This window comes from Babylonia areolata, chromosome 19, assembly GCF_041734735.1.
Source record: "Babylonia areolata isolate BAREFJ2019XMU chromosome 19, ASM4173473v1, whole genome shotgun sequence".
NCBI classification, from domain to species: Eukaryota; Metazoa; Mollusca; class Gastropoda; order Neogastropoda; family Buccinidae; genus Babylonia; species Babylonia areolata.
In genome coordinates this window covers 49,827,957-49,848,231 of record NC_134894.1, presented here as the reverse complement: position 1 = coordinate 49,848,231, position 20,275 = coordinate 49,827,957, and the positions used below count along the sequence as shown (strand labels likewise).

At 46.7% G+C, this 20,275-nt stretch overlaps 1 protein-coding gene across 1 annotated transcript in view; it reads left to right on the top strand.

Moving 5' to 3' along the window:
* The window catches only part of LOC143293814 (mini-chromosome maintenance complex-binding protein-like), a 73,198-nt gene that overhangs the window by 27,838 nt on the left and 25,085 nt on the right, over positions 1-20,275 (top strand). The window contains exons 7-11 of the mRNA XM_076605083.1: positions 1,212-1,354; positions 6,593-6,716; positions 7,071-7,185; positions 7,744-7,909; positions 9,145-9,278. Of these exons, the coding sequence (XP_076461198.1) occupies positions 1,212-1,354; positions 6,593-6,716; positions 7,071-7,185; positions 7,744-7,909; positions 9,145-9,278 (682 nt within the window). The remainder of the gene's footprint in view (positions 1-1,211; positions 1,355-6,592; positions 6,717-7,070; positions 7,186-7,743; positions 7,910-9,144; positions 9,279-20,275) is intronic.

Below are 20,275 nucleotides of genomic sequence, written 5' to 3'. Positions count from 1 at the left end.
ATTGCAGCATTGAATTCTGGTCTTAGCAAAGGTATACAGACACAGATGTAAAGAGTTGGAGAGGTGTGATTTATTACATATTTTGGGTCACTTTGAGAAAGAGGTATTACAGTTGTATTTGTATTTCTTTTTATCACAACAGATTTCTCTGTGTGAAATTCAGGCTGCTCTCCCAGGGAGAGTGCATTGCTATACTACAGCACCACCCATTTTTTTTGTATTTTTTCATGCGTGCAGTTTTATTTGTTTTTCCTATTGAAGTGGATTTTTCTACAGAATTTTTCCTGGAACAACTGTTTTGTTGCTGTGGGTTCTTTTACGTGCATGAAGTACATACTGCACAGGGGACCTCAGTTTATCGTCTTATCTGAATGACTATCGTCCAGACCACCACTCAAGGTCTAGCGGAGGGGGAGAAAATATTGACGGCTGAGCCGTGATTTGAACCAGCGTGCTCAGATTCTGTCGCTTCCTAGGTGGACGCGTACCTCTAGGCCATCACTCCACTCCATTTCCACTTTATAAGATTTTTGTTTACATCTGTACAGCAGGCAGAGTGGAGGAATTTTGTTTAATGTCCCATCACACATCGGTGATTGAAGACATTTTGTTAAAGTATTTATGAATACATTTGAGTATTATCGGTTAGAAGGGGTGGGAGATGTGAATAAATGGAGGGTTGGAGGAAACTGGGCAAATGAGGGTGAAATGAGGGTGAAAAAAAAAATCTAAATACAATTACAGGAAATTACTTACAGGACTTCGTAAAAGAGAAGTCGTTAAACTGACAAGCGAAACAACTGATAATGAATTAAAAAAAAAAAAAAAAAAAAAAAAAAATGCAGGCAGAGTATTTGGTATGCTGTTCAGGATTTAATTTGTGTTTCTGTGCTACAGAGGGATAGAATGCAATGAAACAGTAGATCAACGAGTGGACATCAAGGTGTTCTTTTTGCAGACAAGATGTAACCATGAGTGAACACTGAGGTATTGTTTGCAGACAAGACACGGCCATGAGTGAACACTGAGGTATTGTTTGCAGACAAGACACGGCCATGAGTGAACACTGAGGTATTGTTTGCAGACAAGACAACGGCCATGAGTGAACACTGAGGTATTGTTTGCAGACAAGACATGGCCATGAGTGAACACTGAGGTATTGTTTGCAGACAAGACATGGCCATGAGTGAACACTGAGGTATTGTTTGCAGACAAGACATGGCCATGAGTGCTGCTGAGCGAGCTGTCCACACCCCTCCTCCCTCCCTGGTTCCACGTCTGCATGCAGTGCTGATTCAGAAAATGACTCACAACAATCCTTTTCTACCGCAAGACCTGACTGGGCAGCATCAGGGTATGCTGCCTTGATTCATGTCCTCTTGGACAAAGTGAATAAAGGATCATACCTAATTTGTATTATATCTATTGCTTGTGTGCAGAATCAGAATGTTTCTGACCAGAAAATCACATGCTTAGCGCATGTTAATTCCATCTTTTAAATCCTAATTGTGAAAAAAGATAGACCAAAAATTAACTTGAAGAAATCTTATCCCTTTGACTTCAGGAATTATTTGTAATTTTTGCCAATTAATCACCAACCACAAAAAAAATTTGTTTTAATCACAAAAATTTAAATAATGCTTTAAAGTTTGTTGGAGTATATGTTTTCTAGAAGGAAAATGATTGGAGAATACAATCATATGTTCAGTGTTGACAGGATGAGATAACTACCAATCAGGGGAAGATAACTAAGATTAATAGAAAAACTAAATATATTTTGAAAGAAAGGAAAAAAAAAGGGTTGTTTACTTTTCAGGCATGAGATTTTTGCGACTATAGTCAGATTTCCGACCGAAAATTGGCTCCAGGGGCCATTTTTGTGATTTGCGTAAATCCATTGAGAAAATTTGGGGGGCGGGGGGGGGGGGGGGGGGGTTCCGACTGACGATGGTTGCACGAACGTCATCCGACTGATCAACAAGACAGGCCCACAGCGTTTTGTAAAGTGCCCCATGTTTGGATAAGCGAACCAATTGAGAATAAGTGTTCCGTTGCTCCTCTGTCATCATTCAGCTTATTCACATTTGGTTGCGATTTCACAACTTTTGCCTGCGGGCTTCACAACTTGCAAAGATACTTTATTTCGTTGATCGTCTTCAATCATCGACAAAATGAGAACACTCACAAAGGATAATAAGATTTTTGCAGCAGAGATCGATAAAGGTGTGAAAAATAGTGGAATTGGGCCTGGCAAGATGAGACCATGAAAACAGAAGTGAAGAACTTTACGGGTAGGCGACGCCAATCACAAAATCGATGCTGCGGGTAAGACCAAGTGCGATTGGTGTCAGATTGTATGGGTGCAACTCTTCCATCAAGGCACGGAAATCTGTTTTCAGATTTACATAAAAAACGAAGCGTCTGTTTTCCGGAGGAAAAAAACAGCCAAAAGCCGATGTGCCATTCTATATCATTTGCCAACTGATGCCGCGGATCTGTCAAAAATGAAAACGGAATGCTCTTTTGAACGAAAGCGTCGATCGTTTGTTGACCCTTTGAGAGGCGATCCAGTGACTTGTCAGAGCACCAAAATCGAAGGCAAAAAGTTTCCTAACGGTCTATTGATGTTGTCAAAATGCAGACAACAAAAGGCGATCTCTTCATGGCACTGGCACCCATTGATATCACTGTAAAAAGCACGCACATGGCGCGCATATGCACACACATGCGGGTGATCACACCAAGTCACACTCACACACACACACGCACACGTACAAACATGTGGCGAGTACGCGCACGCCGCACACAACAATGTGCGTGCATGCCACATTTACACGTAAACGCTGGTGCACGCGATTCCATCCCTGTCAAGCCCCTAAGGCCGTGGGTACATCTGCTTGACCCTCTGTTCATTCAGCAAAAGCTGCAAACGTTTGCAACTTTATGCACAAAGTAACATTGAAACAGACTTTGTAGCAATTGACATCAGTGCTTTTTCTGACAAGTTGAGTCTGCGGTAGACAGTTCATGGCAAGAGCTGTTCAGTTTATTTAGATCTGAGATCTATGACTATGAGCCAGATTACCAAAGTTACACACGCACGCATAGACACAGAGGTGAATTGAATGCGCGCGCGCACACACACACACACACACTTTGTAAAAAAAAAAAAAATGACATGAATGCACTCACTATACACATACTCATTTAAAAAAAACAATTTCTGTCTCTCTCTCCTTCACACATGTGCACACATGAGCGCTCACACAATCACAAAGAGCTTAATAATACGCACATGAGCGTGCGCACAAACACGCACACGCACACACTCTTTCTCTCTCCCTCTCTCTTTCTCATGCACGCACACACACACACACACACACACACACACACACACAGAGTTTGATTGAAAAAAAAACACACATGAACACAGACATACACACGCACACACGCACACACGCACACACACACAGAGAATTGTATTTAAAACAATGCACGTACATGCACACATACAAACTTGCACTTTTTCCTCCCACCTTACCTCGACCAACACACATGCCTGTCTGTGGAATGAAGACTACAGCTGAAGAGACCAGATGTCAGTTTTAATGGTACAGGGCAAACTTGTGTGCTAAGTACATTTTCCTTGAAAACACCACACAACACACACACACACACACACACACGAAGAGAGGCCCTCCAAACCTCTTAAAAATCACTATTTCATTTTTGGCCATGGGGCTTTGCCACCCTGCACCCTGGCCATTTTCAGAGAAGACTCGTGGACAATTCCACACACACACACACACACACTCACTCACTCACTCACACAAAGAGTTTAACACACACAGAATTGTATTTAAAGCAGTGCACATACATGCACACATATGAACTTTTACTCTTTCCTCCCATGTCCCCCCTGACTCCCATTCTCAATCACTTTGTCTGTCTGTCTCTCTTTCTCACATACACACATAGAGTTGCATTGAAAACACACACACACACACACACACACACACACATGAGACAAGATTTTGAAAATCATGTTCCCAAGGCTGACTTTTACAGGTTTGAAAGCAGAAACACTTCAGTTTAGGAAGAATTGGACTGATTTTTGTCTTATATGGGTTGGAATACCTCAGAGGCATTGGTGGCCCTCAAGTGCTGATTTTATGGTTTGAAATTTAGGAAAACCTTCAGTTTCAGGGGGCTTCGCCCACAGACCCCCACTAGGAGTGTTGCCCCATGGACCCCCACTGGGGACCGCAGAAGGCCCCCAGGCCCCCACCTTTCAGACTCAATCACAATTTCCTAATCTCATGCCTGCTTTGGGAAATATTATGTATGGAAATTGTGTTAAGATATTTGCAAATGTATTCGGCACAACAACCAAATGCAGTTATGTTGTTTTCCTCCACTATCATGTTCTGAATATGCTACACATAAACACTCGCACACACACCCATACTCATCCTCACACACACACACACACACCTACAAACACTATCACAGAATATTAAAACACAAAAGCTCACTGTAAACAGTATTTTGGTGTTGTATACTGTACCATGTCAAACTGATGCAGACCATGCCTATCTGCTCCTCTCGGCCAAAACTTTTCGCAGCAACTCAGTGATAAGACGTCTGGCCATTAGACCACTGTCTGCTAGTCAATGAAACGCCATTTCCAGCAGGATTTAAATAATCATTCTGAATGGCCACCATTTTTCAGATTAGTGACATTATCAATTTGCTCTGTCTTTGCCAACCTTTTATGCATTAGAAATGATATATTTTCATGCATGTTTGTTGTTTGTTGTGGCTTTCCAGGACGTTTTCGTCTCGGGATTCATATATCTTAGATTTTTTGCGTCTGTTTGTGATGTTTGAATCAGTATTTTGTTATGAGAAATTCGTCTTGCTCTTCTTCTTCTGCTAACTACACTATCCTGTGATTGTTGCCGACTGTTCCTGGCATTTGTTTGTTCCTTTCTTCTTACGGACTTGCTGCAATACTTGGGATTAACTTGTCCCCTTTGCGGAGCATTGCTAACCATTTTCGATGATTGCCAAACCTGTGAGGTTGGTATAGTGCTCTTTCAGGAGACTGACAGGCCTGGTTTGCATTAGCTTGATATGGTAAGTATATTTAACCAAACTGGGAGAAAAATACAAACTCCTAATTTTGGATTGAAGCTTTCATCTAGAGAGTTTCATATGCATTACTGAAAACCCAAAAGGAAGCTAATATATTTTTTTTCTACACCCACTTCCAACTAATCCACCGCCCTACCTGTCAGTATACCTTGTAGTAAAAAAAATCTTATAGCCACTTCTGTATGTCCTGGTAGTCAGGTTGACATGCTCAACAACTTTCGTTTTAGAAAATAAATATCTGCAGCAAAGTCAAGCCCAAACTTGCTTTTGTTCTGAACATGCATCAAGGTAGTGGCCATTTGCAAGGAAGTTTGCGTACTCTAGTGACCGGCTGGACTGATGATAATGCGGTTACCTCTGAGGTTTGGATATATCCATGCTGGAAGTGAGAGGCTCAGGTTGTTATTGTGAACATCAAAATCTTGAAAGTTTTTAACAGGAAGTTTTTCATGTCTGCTTAACAAAATATATTACACCAGCACATTTTACCAGCTCTGTGCACTTAATGTCTGATTGAAAACTAAATGCACACAAAAAAGATTCCAGCACAAATCATTGAAGTAGTCTATTGAAGTGATGATGCCAGTAGCACTTACGAGACAGAGACCAAACTCCAGTGCACACACGAGCTCAAGGTTGAGGCAAGTCATGACAGGAATATGGCTGGCTCTTCACTTCTTTCTGGTCTCCCATTTCTGATCAAGGTGATGAGTGCCGGGCATTGCATTAAGGCTGGGCTACACCTGACTAGTCTCCTGTCATCAGACACAGCAGTTTACAGCATGTTCGTCCCATCCAGCAGTGTAGATGTTGCAGAATGTCAAGAAGTTGAGTTCTAACAGCTTTTTGTTGGCCTTCCTGTTGGTTGACCTGTTCCGAGCTGAAGAGTTGCTAATGAAGGTGTCAATTTTCCATCATCCACTTTCATACAGTGATACTTAAATCACTTGATATCATGACTACTAATTTTCTTCACTTTCCTGCCTGTACAAAGACTGCCAACCTCACCGGAAGGAAAGTAACCATGTCCATGAATTGAGGAGTGGTGTGGTCCGGTGGATTGAGCAGTCTCCTGTCAGTCTCCTGTCAGTCTCATTTCATTCCACATCAGTGAATACAGTCCCATCTACCGCCTCTGTGAGGTCAGTTTTATAGACATAGCAATTTTGATTTTTTTTTTTCATGCTTAAAGGAACAAAAATTATAAGACTTTCCCATCATGTTCCACAGTTGATTGAGGTAAACTTAGTTTTGCTGTCATTAATTCTGTTCTTTGGATTATTGGACTTTTACAGGGTTTAGTTTTTGTATAAGATAGGTTTTTTAATGTGTGTTAAGTCTGTAATGGCCCATGTGGTCAGTTTTCCTATAAATATATTGAAATTTGAACTGTTGAAATTGCAACAGTTTTACAGGATTGTCTTTCTGTGGACAGCGGTGATGTCAGTGCAAGGAGAAGCAGAAGCAGCCAGGAGAGAACTGCTGTCAGTGCTGGAACAGGCTGTGTTTGGAGACCAGCTGGCTGCGGAGTTCCTGCTGTGTCATCTCATCTCCAGCGTGTTAGTACTGCTCTTCATGCTGTCCTTTCTTCCATCATTGTCATGCTTGTGAGGTAGATTGGACATTGTTGTCTTGTGGGCTTTTGCTCAAAGATGATACTTTTCACATGCTCTGACAAGTTGTATAATGCTTGAGGAACTTCCTTTTTGTGTATACAGCATTAAACAATACTCCACCATCATCTGGGAATTTCGCACAATTCTTCCCTGTTCACTTGCTTGCTCTTTTTCCCTCTCATATAAGTATTTTCTAAGCTATGAAAGGGAATCAAGAAATCGAAACAGCATGATGGTAGATATGGATAAGACTCCTTTACTCTGCCATGTGCAATATTTGTTCTGGTGTACCTTCAGGTACGCCAGGGCGGATGTCATGCCACTGGGGAAACTGGCAGTCAATCTGGTTGGACCTGCAACCAAGGGCCTTGCTCCTTTCTTGCATCAGTTGATTGCTGCCCTCACCACACAGGTAAGACAGCTGTTCAAAAGAGGGTGTCTTGATGCTGATGGTATGTGACATTTGGATGTACACACTTTAGTATGACTGAGGGTTAGTTGTGTGCACATTTTGCAACAAGTTCATAAAGTCTGGAAGTTTACAGCAGAATCCTTGAAGGTTTGTTGACAATAGATTACCTGGCAGGGAGATCTTTTACCTCTTATGTCTGCTTTTCTCTACACCTTTTATATATATATATATATTTTTTTTTTACCTGTTCTCTCCCCAGCATTAAGTACAGGTGTTTGGTATTTCCAGATACTCTGTAGGTAAATCAGATGAGATATATTTATTCACCAGGACCATTTTTCATATCAACAGGAAACTGAAGGGTGTCACTTTCTGTATCTGAAATAACTAGTGATTGTTTTCAGAAGTAGAAAGAAAACAACATGATTCTGCAACTTACAGTTGAGAAAAAAATGTTTCACTTTGAAACTGAACAGTGCAGTTCCATCCATGTTTTCTTTTATTTTATTGTCATGACATAAAAAACCCAAAACAAATCATGTGATGTTCTAATTTCAGAGTCACCTGCTGCCAATCTCCCTGAGCAATATGAATACCTTGCGCCTGTGCCCTCATAAAGACTATGAAGTCAACCGTCTGCGCAGTGGACAGTTGCAGCTAACATCTGGGACTCACCTGGTTTTAGATGAAACAGCTCTTCAGAATGGCCAGCTTGACACACAAGGTTGCTGTGTCTGCACTTGACACCTTTCATCACAGTTAGGAAAAGTTTGTGGAAAACGAAGTGGCTTGTGTGAAGGATCAGTGAAAAATGTCCAGGCATTGCATTGCTTTTTGTTTTCCCCTCTTACTTGACCTTTTAACCAAGCAAGTAAAGCCAAAGATTACTTTAAAATTTTTTTTCCTGATTATCCTCATTGACTAACACATTTTGTCCCATCAGTTCAAACTTTTTATATATTGAAATTTTATCTGCTTCATGTTTTTGAAACTGGCAGTGCTTGTGGTTTTGAGTTTTGATACTTTAATAGCCAGTACTACTTGTTTTTTTAGAATGCTGTTGATGTAGCCATTGAACTGAGCTCTGTGCAGTACGGAGAAATTCTTGCAGTCTGTAACAGTGTCTGACACCAGCCATCCCCTCAGCCACCCCCAACCAAAAAGTGAAGGCAAAAAGGTGCTTTCAGAGGAAATGTCCGTATTTGATAGGAAATGAACTCATAAATCTAACAGAGGGTGCTACAAGCTAGTAGGTGGGTCACTGATCAGCCATAAAAAAACAAAACAAAAACAGCTGGAACTGGGGGCTGCTGACATACAACAGGCACTGTAAGGGTAAAACTTCATAGGATAAGCTGGTTCTTGGTTGATGGTTCCTGCTTTCAGGTGTGGATGTGAAACACTGACTGAATTATATACTGTCGTTTATGGGTGTATCCATGTAATGAAAATGAGAGGCATTCTAAAGTTGTGAAGGAAGTGATGGGGTGGGGAAAGTGAGAGGTCAGAGTGCAGTCCTTGGGAATAGTTGTTTTTGTTTTGTTTTGTTTTGTGCTGTTTGTTTTGTTTGTTTGGTTTCTTTGTCTCTCCTCCACAAGCTCTGGGTGCTCATTTCTTAGATGAGAGAAGGTGGAACCTTGTATATACAAATGCACTTTGTACTTGCTGCACATGAAATGAACTGCTGCTACAGAAACTGTATCCATTCTTAAGAAAACTAATAAGCATGCCCTCAACAACACAGTCACCAGGAAGGGAGAGAAATCTGTTGTGTCAAGGAAGTAATGCAATATGTACTGTATTTTGATAGTGATTAAAAATAATTCTTTGCATCTTTGCTTTTGTTCTCAGATGGTAAGGATAGTGTGTGCTTCTTTAATTTTTTGTCATTGTTGTGATATTCCTGTTTCTGAATGAAAAATACATTAGGTTTTACCAACCCACATTATGTTTTTCCAGGTGTGAACAACGTCACAGCCCTGGGCAATGTCATACAGTGGCAGAAAGTGACATATGACTTTCAGTATCACACTCAGGACTTCATCACCGACCTGCCTGTCCTCGTGTTGTCTGAAGGAGAATCGTTCTTACCAGTAAGTCAACTTCGAACTGGTTTCTTTAATCATTCAGTTTCTGAATATTGCCAAGATGATCAGTATTTTGATGTTAGTTTCAGTTTCTATGACACTGTTTGATTCAGAACCATTGGTCCACAAGCCTGGTCACAAAGAGAGTAGCTTACTGCCTGAATCATACTGCTGGTTTTCTTTGTGAGTTTATTCTTTGTGAGTTTATTTATATAGTGCTGAATCTTGTGCAGAGAAAAATCAAAGCGCTTTCACACCAGTCGTTCACATGCATGTATAACTCTAAAACAGGAGAAACTGAAGATAAGGAAGAGGCAGGGAAGGGAGGCTATATTGGGAAGAGATTGGTTTTAAGGCCAGACTTGAAAGAGCTGAGTGCGGAGACCTGACGAAGCTAAAGAGGAGGTTCATTCAAATTGCAGAATCCTGAGACAGAGAAAGAATGGCAGCCAACACTGGAGTGTTTGAATCTAGGTATGCGTAAACAGAGTGGCTCTGAAGCTGATCGTAGAGAGCGAGATGGAGTGAAGAGGTGAAGGCAGCCACAGAGATAGGAAGGGGCAGATTTGTGAATACATTTATAACATCCTCTTTAACTTGAGTAGCCACAATTAGCATGGTGATTTTTATGTTACTTTCATTTGGAGGGATGCTGTTTCCCTTGATGGCAGGAGGGGGGGAAAAAGAAAAAAAGGAAAAACTAGTTTTACTGAGTACATCTTCACCATAAAGAAAAGGAAAATATAATGCACAGAACAACTAAATATATCTTCACCACAAAGAGAAATATAATCCTTGGAACTAGTGCTAAAAGGAACATCATGCACAATGCCAATATTTTCAGTAAAATCATTGTATCGATTTCAGGTCAGGCAGTCGATTCACATTTAATCCATCTTGTCTCTCACTTTCACTGTCACTGTCGGCTAAACTCTGTCAGTCGATATCTAGGTCACTTTGTGTGATCAGTTTTTACAAACTGTTTGTGCAAAAATTGCTCAGATGGTTCAGAATCATTGTAGAGTTGTCGTTGAGCTCTCAACAGTCATCAAACTAATCTTGCAACTTTTAGAATACAAAAGTTTGGCAAAACTAACCAAATCAGACTCATAAAGTGCAAAATGGTGAAAAGGAGGCAGTGAATCTCATTTAAAGAAACAGCAGTAGTCTTGCTCATAGGAACTGCATTTTTTTTTTTTTTTAGCTGGGGCTGGCAGGCACTCAGATGTAAGAAAATGCAGATTTTTAGTGGACGCTGGTGGACACTTAGAGGTAACAAGGGTTAACTTGTGTTATTCCCTTATGCTTAAGTCTGACCCATTTCATTTCTACTGTCTTTTGTGTTCTTCACTGCTTGTCTGTTGATCTTGCTGTTTACTTAACTCTTTCGCTGCCAGGAAAATAAGATTTAAGTGAAATCTGTTTGCCAGGGTTTTTTCACAAAAAATTTTCAAAAAATTCTGTGCTCTTTGTTATTGGAGAAAGACCCATAAAAGTATATATTTTCTGAAAGGTAAATGAATAAAGAATACAAAACACATGATGTTTTCCCATTTTATATATTTTTAGTGACATGCTGTTGTTTTGAAATGGGTGTTTTGTTTTTTGTCACATTTTTGAGCTTGTTCATCATAAACATTAGTCAGGTAATTTGCATAATTTGCACTAAAGTATCATATTTTCTGGATAAATGGATATATATCTGCACACACAAAATTCATACTAGAACAACCACAATAAAAAAAAGTTAAAAAAGAGGTAGATACACAATGCATTGTGACTTCTCCAAGTGATAATATGGATGTGAGGCCACGCCCCCTCAGTCTCCACCCCCTCCTCTTCACCCCTTTCACACGGTCACTTTATCCACTTCTTATCAGACTGCGTTGGCTGAGTGTCAAGAAAATCGCTCACACTGTGTCCTGCTAAAAATTCGGTCACTTTCTGTCAACTGCTACACCTGTGTAGCCGGCATCACTTACTGATAGTCGTATCTTGGCCACTGTCATGATTTCTCCCTTTATTTTCTATCAAATCATCCTATAAATGTTCACCACTGTCTTCTCGTTCGAAATTACGCTGCAATTCCTTCTGAGCATCAGCTAATGAAATCAATCTTGGTTGATTTAGTTTGCCACGATTGCATGTCTTGAACACGGTGTCAGGCCGACATTTTGTTGAGCGAACCAGGCAAACACTACGACAGTAACCCAACCAAAACGTTCAAATAAAGGACTGCCTCATGATGTAGATGGTGTTTCTAGCTATGAATAGAATCTAGAAAGATTCCCCAAGCTGAATCTACCCCTATTTTTTGTCAACGAACTGAATGCAAACCACGGAAAAGTTATCTCGTCATTGTGGCAGCAAAGCGTACATGCTTGCGATGACGAGTTATCTCGTCACATAGGCAGCCTAGGGGTTAAAACCCTCTTTGATTATGGTATGCCTTACCTTCTGACCATCTTCATCAGCATGGTTCTTCATGTCTCCTTCGTTCTTTTACAGATGTTCAAAATTTGGAAAATACCTCTTACAATGTGAAATCTGCTGGATGCCATTAATTTTGTGCCAGGCCTCCAGTTTTGGATTTTTTACCTTTTGACATTGGCATTCTAGTTCATCTCTGTTCAGCTTGTTGGTTTCTTGTTGTGATAAACACTCCAGTAACTACCATTTTTGGTGTCATGTACTGTACCATGTCAAACTGATGCAAACTAGGCCTATTGGTTTGCTCTGCTTGGCCAAATTTCGTGCGGCTAACAGTGAAAAGACGCCCCTCTTTGTCTGGCCCGCTCTTAGCCAATCAAACGCCTCTAACGGCTATAAGCGCTGAATCATTCCTTTGGCCAAGGCTCTCCACGCCATCTTGTCAGGTTTTCGCTCTGTCTCGTCTAACGCTTTTTTTCGGCTATTAAGCGTGTTCATTTGGCCTTATTTTGTTGTATGCGGCTTGCCTGTATATTTTTCTTACATTCTGTGTACTCGTTTCGACTCGGGCCCCCTCGATTCGTTTGTATTTTTCTACCTCAGAGTCGATCCTGTCTTTCCTTTCTCTGTTGGGGATCGAATTGTCGCTGGGTGCCTACGCACGGTACCATGCCTCGTATGCCATCCTACGAAGGCAGGGATCATGATTCTGGGAGGGATACTCGGCAAGAGACTCTCCCAGGCCCGGAGCTCATGATTTCTCCCGATAGGGACCGCGGCAATGCGTCTGCAGACGCAGATCGCGGAGTGGACGCTCGTTCCAGTAAAATGGTCATGAAGGGGACCGGGGGGAAAGGGATACGAGCGTCGCCTCCTGAGGTGTCCCAGCGCGAGGCAGGTGGAGGGGGGAGTAGCACGTCCTCTCTTGGTGGTGGGGACTCGGGGCTGGGTGCGAACTCCCAAGGGGAGGCCGTCCCCCGCCGTTACCCGGGTCCCCACACGGAGACGGCCCTCAGGGGCCCCAGTGCTGTTCCCCCTCCACCCTTCTCGGTCGACCCCCCTCCCCCACCTCCTTCTGGGGGAGAAAAACATTTGGTTCCGGGGGGGGACCTCCACTTTGCCCACCCCGGGCCAAGCCACCCCAGTCTCCCCACGGGAGGGGATTCGGGGCGCGTGGCAACCTGCTCTGCAGGTCTTCTCGCTATCCGGCCGGTCTCCCCTGCTGGGGGAGTCCCGCGCGTGTCAGGCGGTTCTGGGCAGTCAGACCGCCGGCCTTTCGGCGTGTCTGACACCCAAGTCGGACCTGACCTCCCTCCGACTTGGCCAGGTTTTTCCCTTCAGCGAGGTCAAGGCGCCAGTGACCCTTGGGGTTGGGGTCACGGGATGGCTGGTGCCCACGGGTGGTATCCCCCATTCTACCCGTACTGGGGTGCACCTATGGTGCATGCTGGGTTACCGGGAGGACCAGGGACCAACCCCTTGTCCGCTCCCCACCGGACCCAACCCAGCACAGACCATAGAGTGACACACACAGCCCTGACAAGAGGGATTGACTTCTCGTCAGGCAGGTCGAGCTCCTCGACCAATATTACCACTACAGCCTCAGATTGGTCCTCTGTCAACACGCAGGTAACCTCCACGGTCACTACAGCTTCCTTTTCAGGACCGACGGCGGCTGAGGGGCCCCGCTCAGCCCGTGGGAGCCTGCCGTTCCCACCTACCCAGCCCTCGGTCCTAAAGGGAGATGAGTGGGTGTTTGTCCCCTCACAGCACTCGTGGGTCCCTCTGGCGTCCAGGGACGCCCTCTCTGAGAAGGTGTGGCACCCACCATCCCAAGCATGGTTGGACCTACGGTCCACACGCTCCCCACCCTCTTCAGTGTCAAGGACATAACAGAGGAGACCAGGGTCCCTGCTCGGGATCGCCCCAGCTCATCCCGCTGGGCTGACCACAGCCCACAGGATGTCCCCGTGGGTACATCCACTTGGGATGGCACCCAGCAGGGGATGGACTGTTAACAAGAGGGGGAGCCCCTGTCTTCGGATGAGGACGAACAAGCGGATGAGCACTCTTCGCCCCCATCCCAGGGGGACAGATGGAGCCCACGCCTCCCTAGGGACCAGCCTGAACCAAACTCGGACTTTGCCGAGCTCGAACTGACCCTCCCCAATAGGGTCACGTATGCTGAATCAGTCCCTCAGGCAACTTTGTCACCCTTAACCCTCCTTCGGCCATGTGACTCTAACTCCAGAACCACAAGGCAACTCAGAGTGCCAGAAATGGCTCAGGAATGGCTTAATAAGCCAGCCCTCACCGTCAGGGGTGCTGCTTCCATCCCTCCTCCAGGCAGGGAGTCCCTCTCTGCCACGGGCGCTTTTTCCCCGGGAAAGTTCCTTAAAGATCCCTCCAAGGGAGGAGTGTGGTCCTGGTACACACAGGACCACCCTGCCTACAGGGAAGCAGAGCCCTCCGCGCAGGACAGGATGTTGGTCTCACAGCGCACCACCTTCTCCACCTCAGCTACTCTTTCCTTTAAGACATTAGCAGAGTGGGACAAACTGGCCCGCCGCTGCCTCCTCGAGGTTTCCACGGCTTATACCTTCTTTGACGTGTTCCTCCACAGAGCCAGTGAGCTGTGGGAACAACGTCCGGTTCATCACGACACGGAGGCTCCTTCCTCTGTCCCTCCTGGCCTCTTCTCAGACCCGAGGTTAAACACTTTTGGCAATCGGGTAGCGTCTGGTCTCACGGCAGCTGCAGACACAGCTACCAGCCTTCACTTCAGTACGGTGCTAGCGCGCCGTGATGCCGTTCTCCACCTCTCTAACATTTCAGTAGAGGAGAGGGCTGCCCTGCGGTCCATCCCAGCACAGCAGCACTCCCTCTTCGGCCAGTATGCGCCGCATTTTGTCAGCCACAGGGCAGAGACAAACAGGGAGGTGGCCTCATATTTAGCCCACTCCTCCCAGGGGCGCCAGGGTTCTATGCCATTGAAGAGACCCGCCACCAGGGCCCCCCCATATACCACTCCTCCAAAGTCAAAGCGGCGTGAGCAGAATCAGCGGCAGAGGAACAAACCACCTCATGTCCGTCCAAGCCGACCGGCCATGCCCAAGGCCAGAAGGCAGCACCCCCAATGACTGGGCCCCGATTCAGCACCGCCAGTCATTCAGCCCCTCCAAGTAGGAAACTTGTCCCGGCATGCTCATCAGTGGCGTGCTCTGGGACTCAACGACTGGATTGTATCGGTGCTAGAGTCGGGGTACATGCTCCCTTGGGTGGGGGACTGCCCCCCTCTAAGATCCACTCCTCCTCCTTATGTGCCCAGCTCGATGGAGCAGGAGAGCGTCTTAGAGAAAGAGATATCACTCCTACTCCTCATAGGGGCGATATCTCAACTCTCGGACCCGGGCCCCGGTTTTTACGGCCGGTTGTTCGTGATTCCAAAGGTCTCAGGAGGGTGGAGACCAGTCCTGGACTTGTCCCCCCTCAACAGATTCCTCCCCAAAATGAAATTCAAGATGGACGCACAGGCACAGATTCGGGAGACCATGCAACGGGGCGATTGGGCTACGTCCATCGATCTGAAAGATGCTTATTTTCATATCCTCATCCACCCGGCATCCCGTCGGTACCTGAGGTTCGTGTGGAGGGACAAGGTGTTCCAGTTCTCGGCCCTCCCATTTGGTCTGTCCCCTCCCGAAACCTGGAGGGGGTCAGGCTGGTGTTCTCCTGACCCACTCCCGGGAGGGTCACTACCTTGTCGTGGTCGGGAGGCTTAGTGGCCAGTGATCGAGCGAGCTATGTCGGCGGGGGCATCAGTGCTTCTTGGGGTTTGGTGCTCTGGTCCCAGGTCTTAATTGACAGCCTACATAGCCATCGTAGCTGTTAGGGCTGAATAAGTGGTGGTTTTGTACTGATGCCCCTGATAGGGCTTCCCATGCCGAACAGGTCGTGAGTGAGGCCCAAACTAAACGTGACCCACTGTCCCTTTCGCTATTCTTTGTTCTTCTTTTTACCGCCTCTTTTCTGTCCTCAGCTCCCCATCAAGCCTTCTTTTCCACATTCTTTTTTTCTCTGCGGCCTTCTTTAGGCCCGCCGTGTTTGCCGTGCGGCGCGACCTGTGATGGAGGGGAATGAGATCCTGGGGATTGAGAGAGCACGCTGCTCTCAACACATCCCTTTGGCTCGGACCTCTCCTAAGACAGGCGGCACACATTGGCCCGTGTGTGTCAATCGGCTACCCCTTCGTGGGGCTGGGTCAAGACTGGCAGTTTAGTGGCTGACGAAGGTAACCCCCGTAGTGCTCGGCTCTCTGTCCCCGGGAGCTGGGCATGATCGGGGGGGAGCACGTTGGAGCTGGGCTGCTGGTTGTATATCCCTCCCGAAACCTGGAAGGGGTCAAGCTGGTGTTCCCTTGACCCTGGCCCCTAAGTTGGACCCCATGGTGGGTGGGTAAGGGAGGGATGAATTCACATTTTTCTTTCAACATGAATCCTAAACAAATACACCCCCCCAAACTCGGAAAAAGACGACGACAGGGAACGGACGACTCAGACTCTGAGTCGGAGGTCGTCGAGACCTCTGGTTTTTGGCCATCGTGGCTAGTGATGGAGGGCGCTGATGACGACAAGCCCTTGTCGGCTCTCAGCCCCTTCGCTGTCCAGAAGGGCTTTCAGTGTCTGGCAGGATCGCTCAGATCCATCAAGAGGCTGAGGAGCGGAGCGTTTTTAGTACAGACAGAATCCAAAAGACAGACACAGCTCCTTCTGAAGGCGACCACTTTCGTGGATAGGGCAGTGAAGATTTCCCCTCACAAAGGTCTCAACTGCTCAAAGGGAGTCATCAGATGCCCGGAGTTGAAAGGTGTGTCTGAGGCCGAGATCAAGAGCGAACTGTCCTCTCAGGGAGTGACCGATGTGTACAGGGTGACGGTGAGGAAGGGGTCGGACAGAGTTCCGACCAACACTTTCTTCCTCACCTTCTGCTGCCCGGATGTCCCCAAGGACATTCGGGTCGGATACCTGCTAGTTAATGTCAGCCTGTACGTACCGTCCCCTCTGAGATGCTTTAAGTGTCAGAAATTCGGACACGTGAGAGACAGATGTAAGGAGGAAGAGGCGTGTGGCACCTGTTCGAAGGCGGCGCACCAGGGCGATTGCGTCAGTGCAGCCCTGTGTGCGAACTGCGGAGGTGGCCACCCGTCCTCATCGAAGGACTGCCCCGCCTGGAAGAAAGAAAAACAAATTCAGAAAGTCAAGACAGAACAGAAAATTTCCTTCTTTGAGGCAAGGAAACAGGTGGAGGCCGCGTCGCCTAGGACGTCGTATGCCTCTGTCGTCAGATCCGGGACGGTGGACGTCGCGGTCCAGACGACGTCCACAGGAACGCAGACGGACGACTTAACCGCCTCGTCGGAACCGTTGGCCTTGGGTGGAGGCGCTGTGTCCACCCCTTCCCATCCTGCGCGGCAGTCCTCAGGGGCTGCTGGGCGGGAGAGAAAAGCCTCGGGCGGAGGCACGTTGTCCGCCTCCCGCCCCACCCCACCCCCCGGCCCCCCTCGCCCCGCCTCTCGTCTGCCTGGCCCTCGGGCTGGCGGAAGTGGCCGGAAGCCCCCCGCACCTCCAAAACTCAAGGAGGGGAAGGCTGCGGCCACGGCGGGATCGGGAGGGGCCGAGGTGGTGGATATTCCGACCCGGTCGGAACCCGAAAAATTTATGTCAAAGAACAAATATTCCATCCTGGCGGACCTTGAGCCACCGCAAGTGGAGGAGCAGGGGGTAGCGATGGAATAGGCTGCTGCTTTATTTTAAAAAAAACAACCTTTTTAATGGCAGTGATCCACTGGAATATCCGGGGATTCTATGCCAACTTCCAGGAACTCCAGCTGCTTTGTCGTGCTTTGAAACCTTCAGTGCTGGCACTGCAGGAGACTCTGCAAAGAGATGGCAAGGTTTTATCTCTCTCTGGTTTTAACTCCGTTTTTAAACCCGCTCAACCGAAGCAAGAGGGGTTGACGGGAGGTGTCGCTCTTTTTATTCGAAAGTCCCTTTTATACAGTACAGTTCTTTTAAGCACCCCTTTACAGGCGGTGGCAGTCAGAGTCACGCTCGGGAAAACCATCACTGTCTGCTCTCTCTACCTTCCCCCCTTCCGTCCGTGTTCTGAGGCAGGACCTCATGAACCTGGTCGACCAGCTCCCACGTCCGTTTTTAATGTTGGGCGACTTCAACGGACACTCCCCGCTCTGGGGAAGTGAGATGACATCAGCCCGAGGTCTTCTCTTAGAAAACCTTCTCTCTGACATGGACTTGTGCTGTCTTAATGACAAGTCTCCCACTTACCTGCATCTGTCCTCTGGAAAGCTCTCGTGTTTAGATCTGTCGGTCTGCGATCCATCGTTGGTCCTGGACTACGAGTGGAAAGTGCACGACGATCTGCACGGGAGTGACCACTTTCCTGTCGTCCTCCGCCCCACAGATGGAGAAGGTGACTCTCTGCCTGACCGCCTGTACTACGACAAAGCAGACTGGAGTTTTTTTACCACCAAGATAAGAGCGGAGCTGCAGGAAGAAACAGTATTGAAAAGCAAGGACCCTGCTGACGCTCTGACTCGGATCGTTTTAGATTGCGCCAAAGCAGCAGTCCCATCGTCTACCTCCAAGCCTCAGGTCCCTAGAACGCCCTGGTTCAACGCGGAATGTCGGGAGGCCCGTAAGTCTTGGAAGAGAGCGCAGCGACGCGTCTTTCGGAGACCGGAGTCCGATAGCGTTCGAACCCATCAACAGCTGAGGGCGAAAGCCAGGTATGTTTTTAAAAAGAGCCAGAGGAAGTCTTGGAGAGATTTCTGCTCTTCCTTAACCTCCAACACACCCAAGAAGAAAGTGTGGAGGGTTTTAAAAAGAATTAAGGGCAAAAACGCATGCCCGACCTTCCACCATCTTAAACTTTCAGACGCTCTGGTCACAGAGAAGAAAGCAGTTGCCAATTTGCTTGCCTCCACAATAGAACAGAACTCGAGATCTGCTAACAAATCTGCTCGCTTTCTTAAAACCAAAAACCTGTCAGAAAAAACACCATGTAACTTCTTTTCCGACAACACAGAGAATTACAACCTTCCTTTCACAATGAACGAACTTAAATCTGCCCTTCAGACCTGTACGGATTCCTGTCCAGGAATGGACGAAGTCCATTATAAACTCCTAAAGCACCTTCCCCAAACCTGTCTGGACACTCTGCTTAAAGTTTATAACCACATCTGGGTCACAGGCTTCTTTCCACCCTCCTGGCGGAAAGCCCTCATAATCCCGCTGCCGAAACCGGGAAAAGACCCCTCGAACCCTTCCTACTACCGCCCAATTGCACTGACCAGCTGCGTCTGCAAACTGATGGAGAAGATGGTCAACGGTAGACTGATGTGGAAACTAGAGACCGACGGCCTTCTGGCGAAGGAACAGTGCGGTTTCCGCAAGCATCGCTCTACCGTTGACCATCTGGTTCGTCTGGAAACCACGATAAGAAATGCTTTCGTCAACAAACAACATGTGGTGGCCATATTTTTTGACCTGGAGAAAGCTTACGATACCACATGGAAATTTGGTATTCTTTCCGACTTGCACAAGCTCGGCTTCCGAGGACACCTGCCTCAGTTTATCCACAATTTTTTACAAGACAGACAATTCCAGGTGAGAGTCGGCACCACCCTGTCCGACATTCACGAGCAGGAGCTGGGTGTCCCGCAGGGGAGCATCCTGTCGCCGGCTCTGTTCAGCATCAAAATTAATGACATCGTTCAATCCGTTCAGAAAGGATCGGACAGCTCACTGTTCGTGGATGATTTTGCTTTATATGCAACCGGCAGCACGTACGCCAGCATCCAGCGACGGCTTCAGCTCTGCGTCAACAAAATCCAGTGTTGGGCAGAGGAGAATGGCTTCACATTTTCGTCCTCCAAAACTGAATGCATCCACTTTCATAATTTTCGCCAATTCTATCAGGACCCTGAAATCCGTCCGGGAACATCCACCATCCCGGCGGTCAAGGAAGCCAGATTTCTAGGGGTCGTCTTCGATCAGAAGCTGAATTTTCTCAGCCACATTAAACAGCTGAAAATATCTTGCCTAAAAGCCCTGAACATCATCCGAGTTGTGGCACACACGAACTGGGGTGCTGATAAGAGGACTCTCTTGCACCTCTACAGAGCCCTGGTCCGGTCCAAACTGGATTATGGAAGTGTTGTATACGGCTCGGCCAGACCGTCCTACCTGAAACTGTTGGACCCTGTACACCACCAAGGGCTCCGTCTCAGCTTGGGTGCTTTCCGCACCACCCCTGTGCACAGCCTGTACGCAGAGGCGGGGGAACCGCCTCTTTCCAACCGCAGACTGAAGCTGACCCTGAACTATTATTTGAAATTGTTTTCAGAACCTACAAACCCTGCTTACGATGCTGTATTCAACAACCCTTTCGATAAGAAATTTACAGACAACCCAAACTGCATACCTCCTCTCGGACTCCGCATTCAGCCGCACTTGGAAAATGCCGATCTGGATGTCGGTGGCATCTCAGATTTC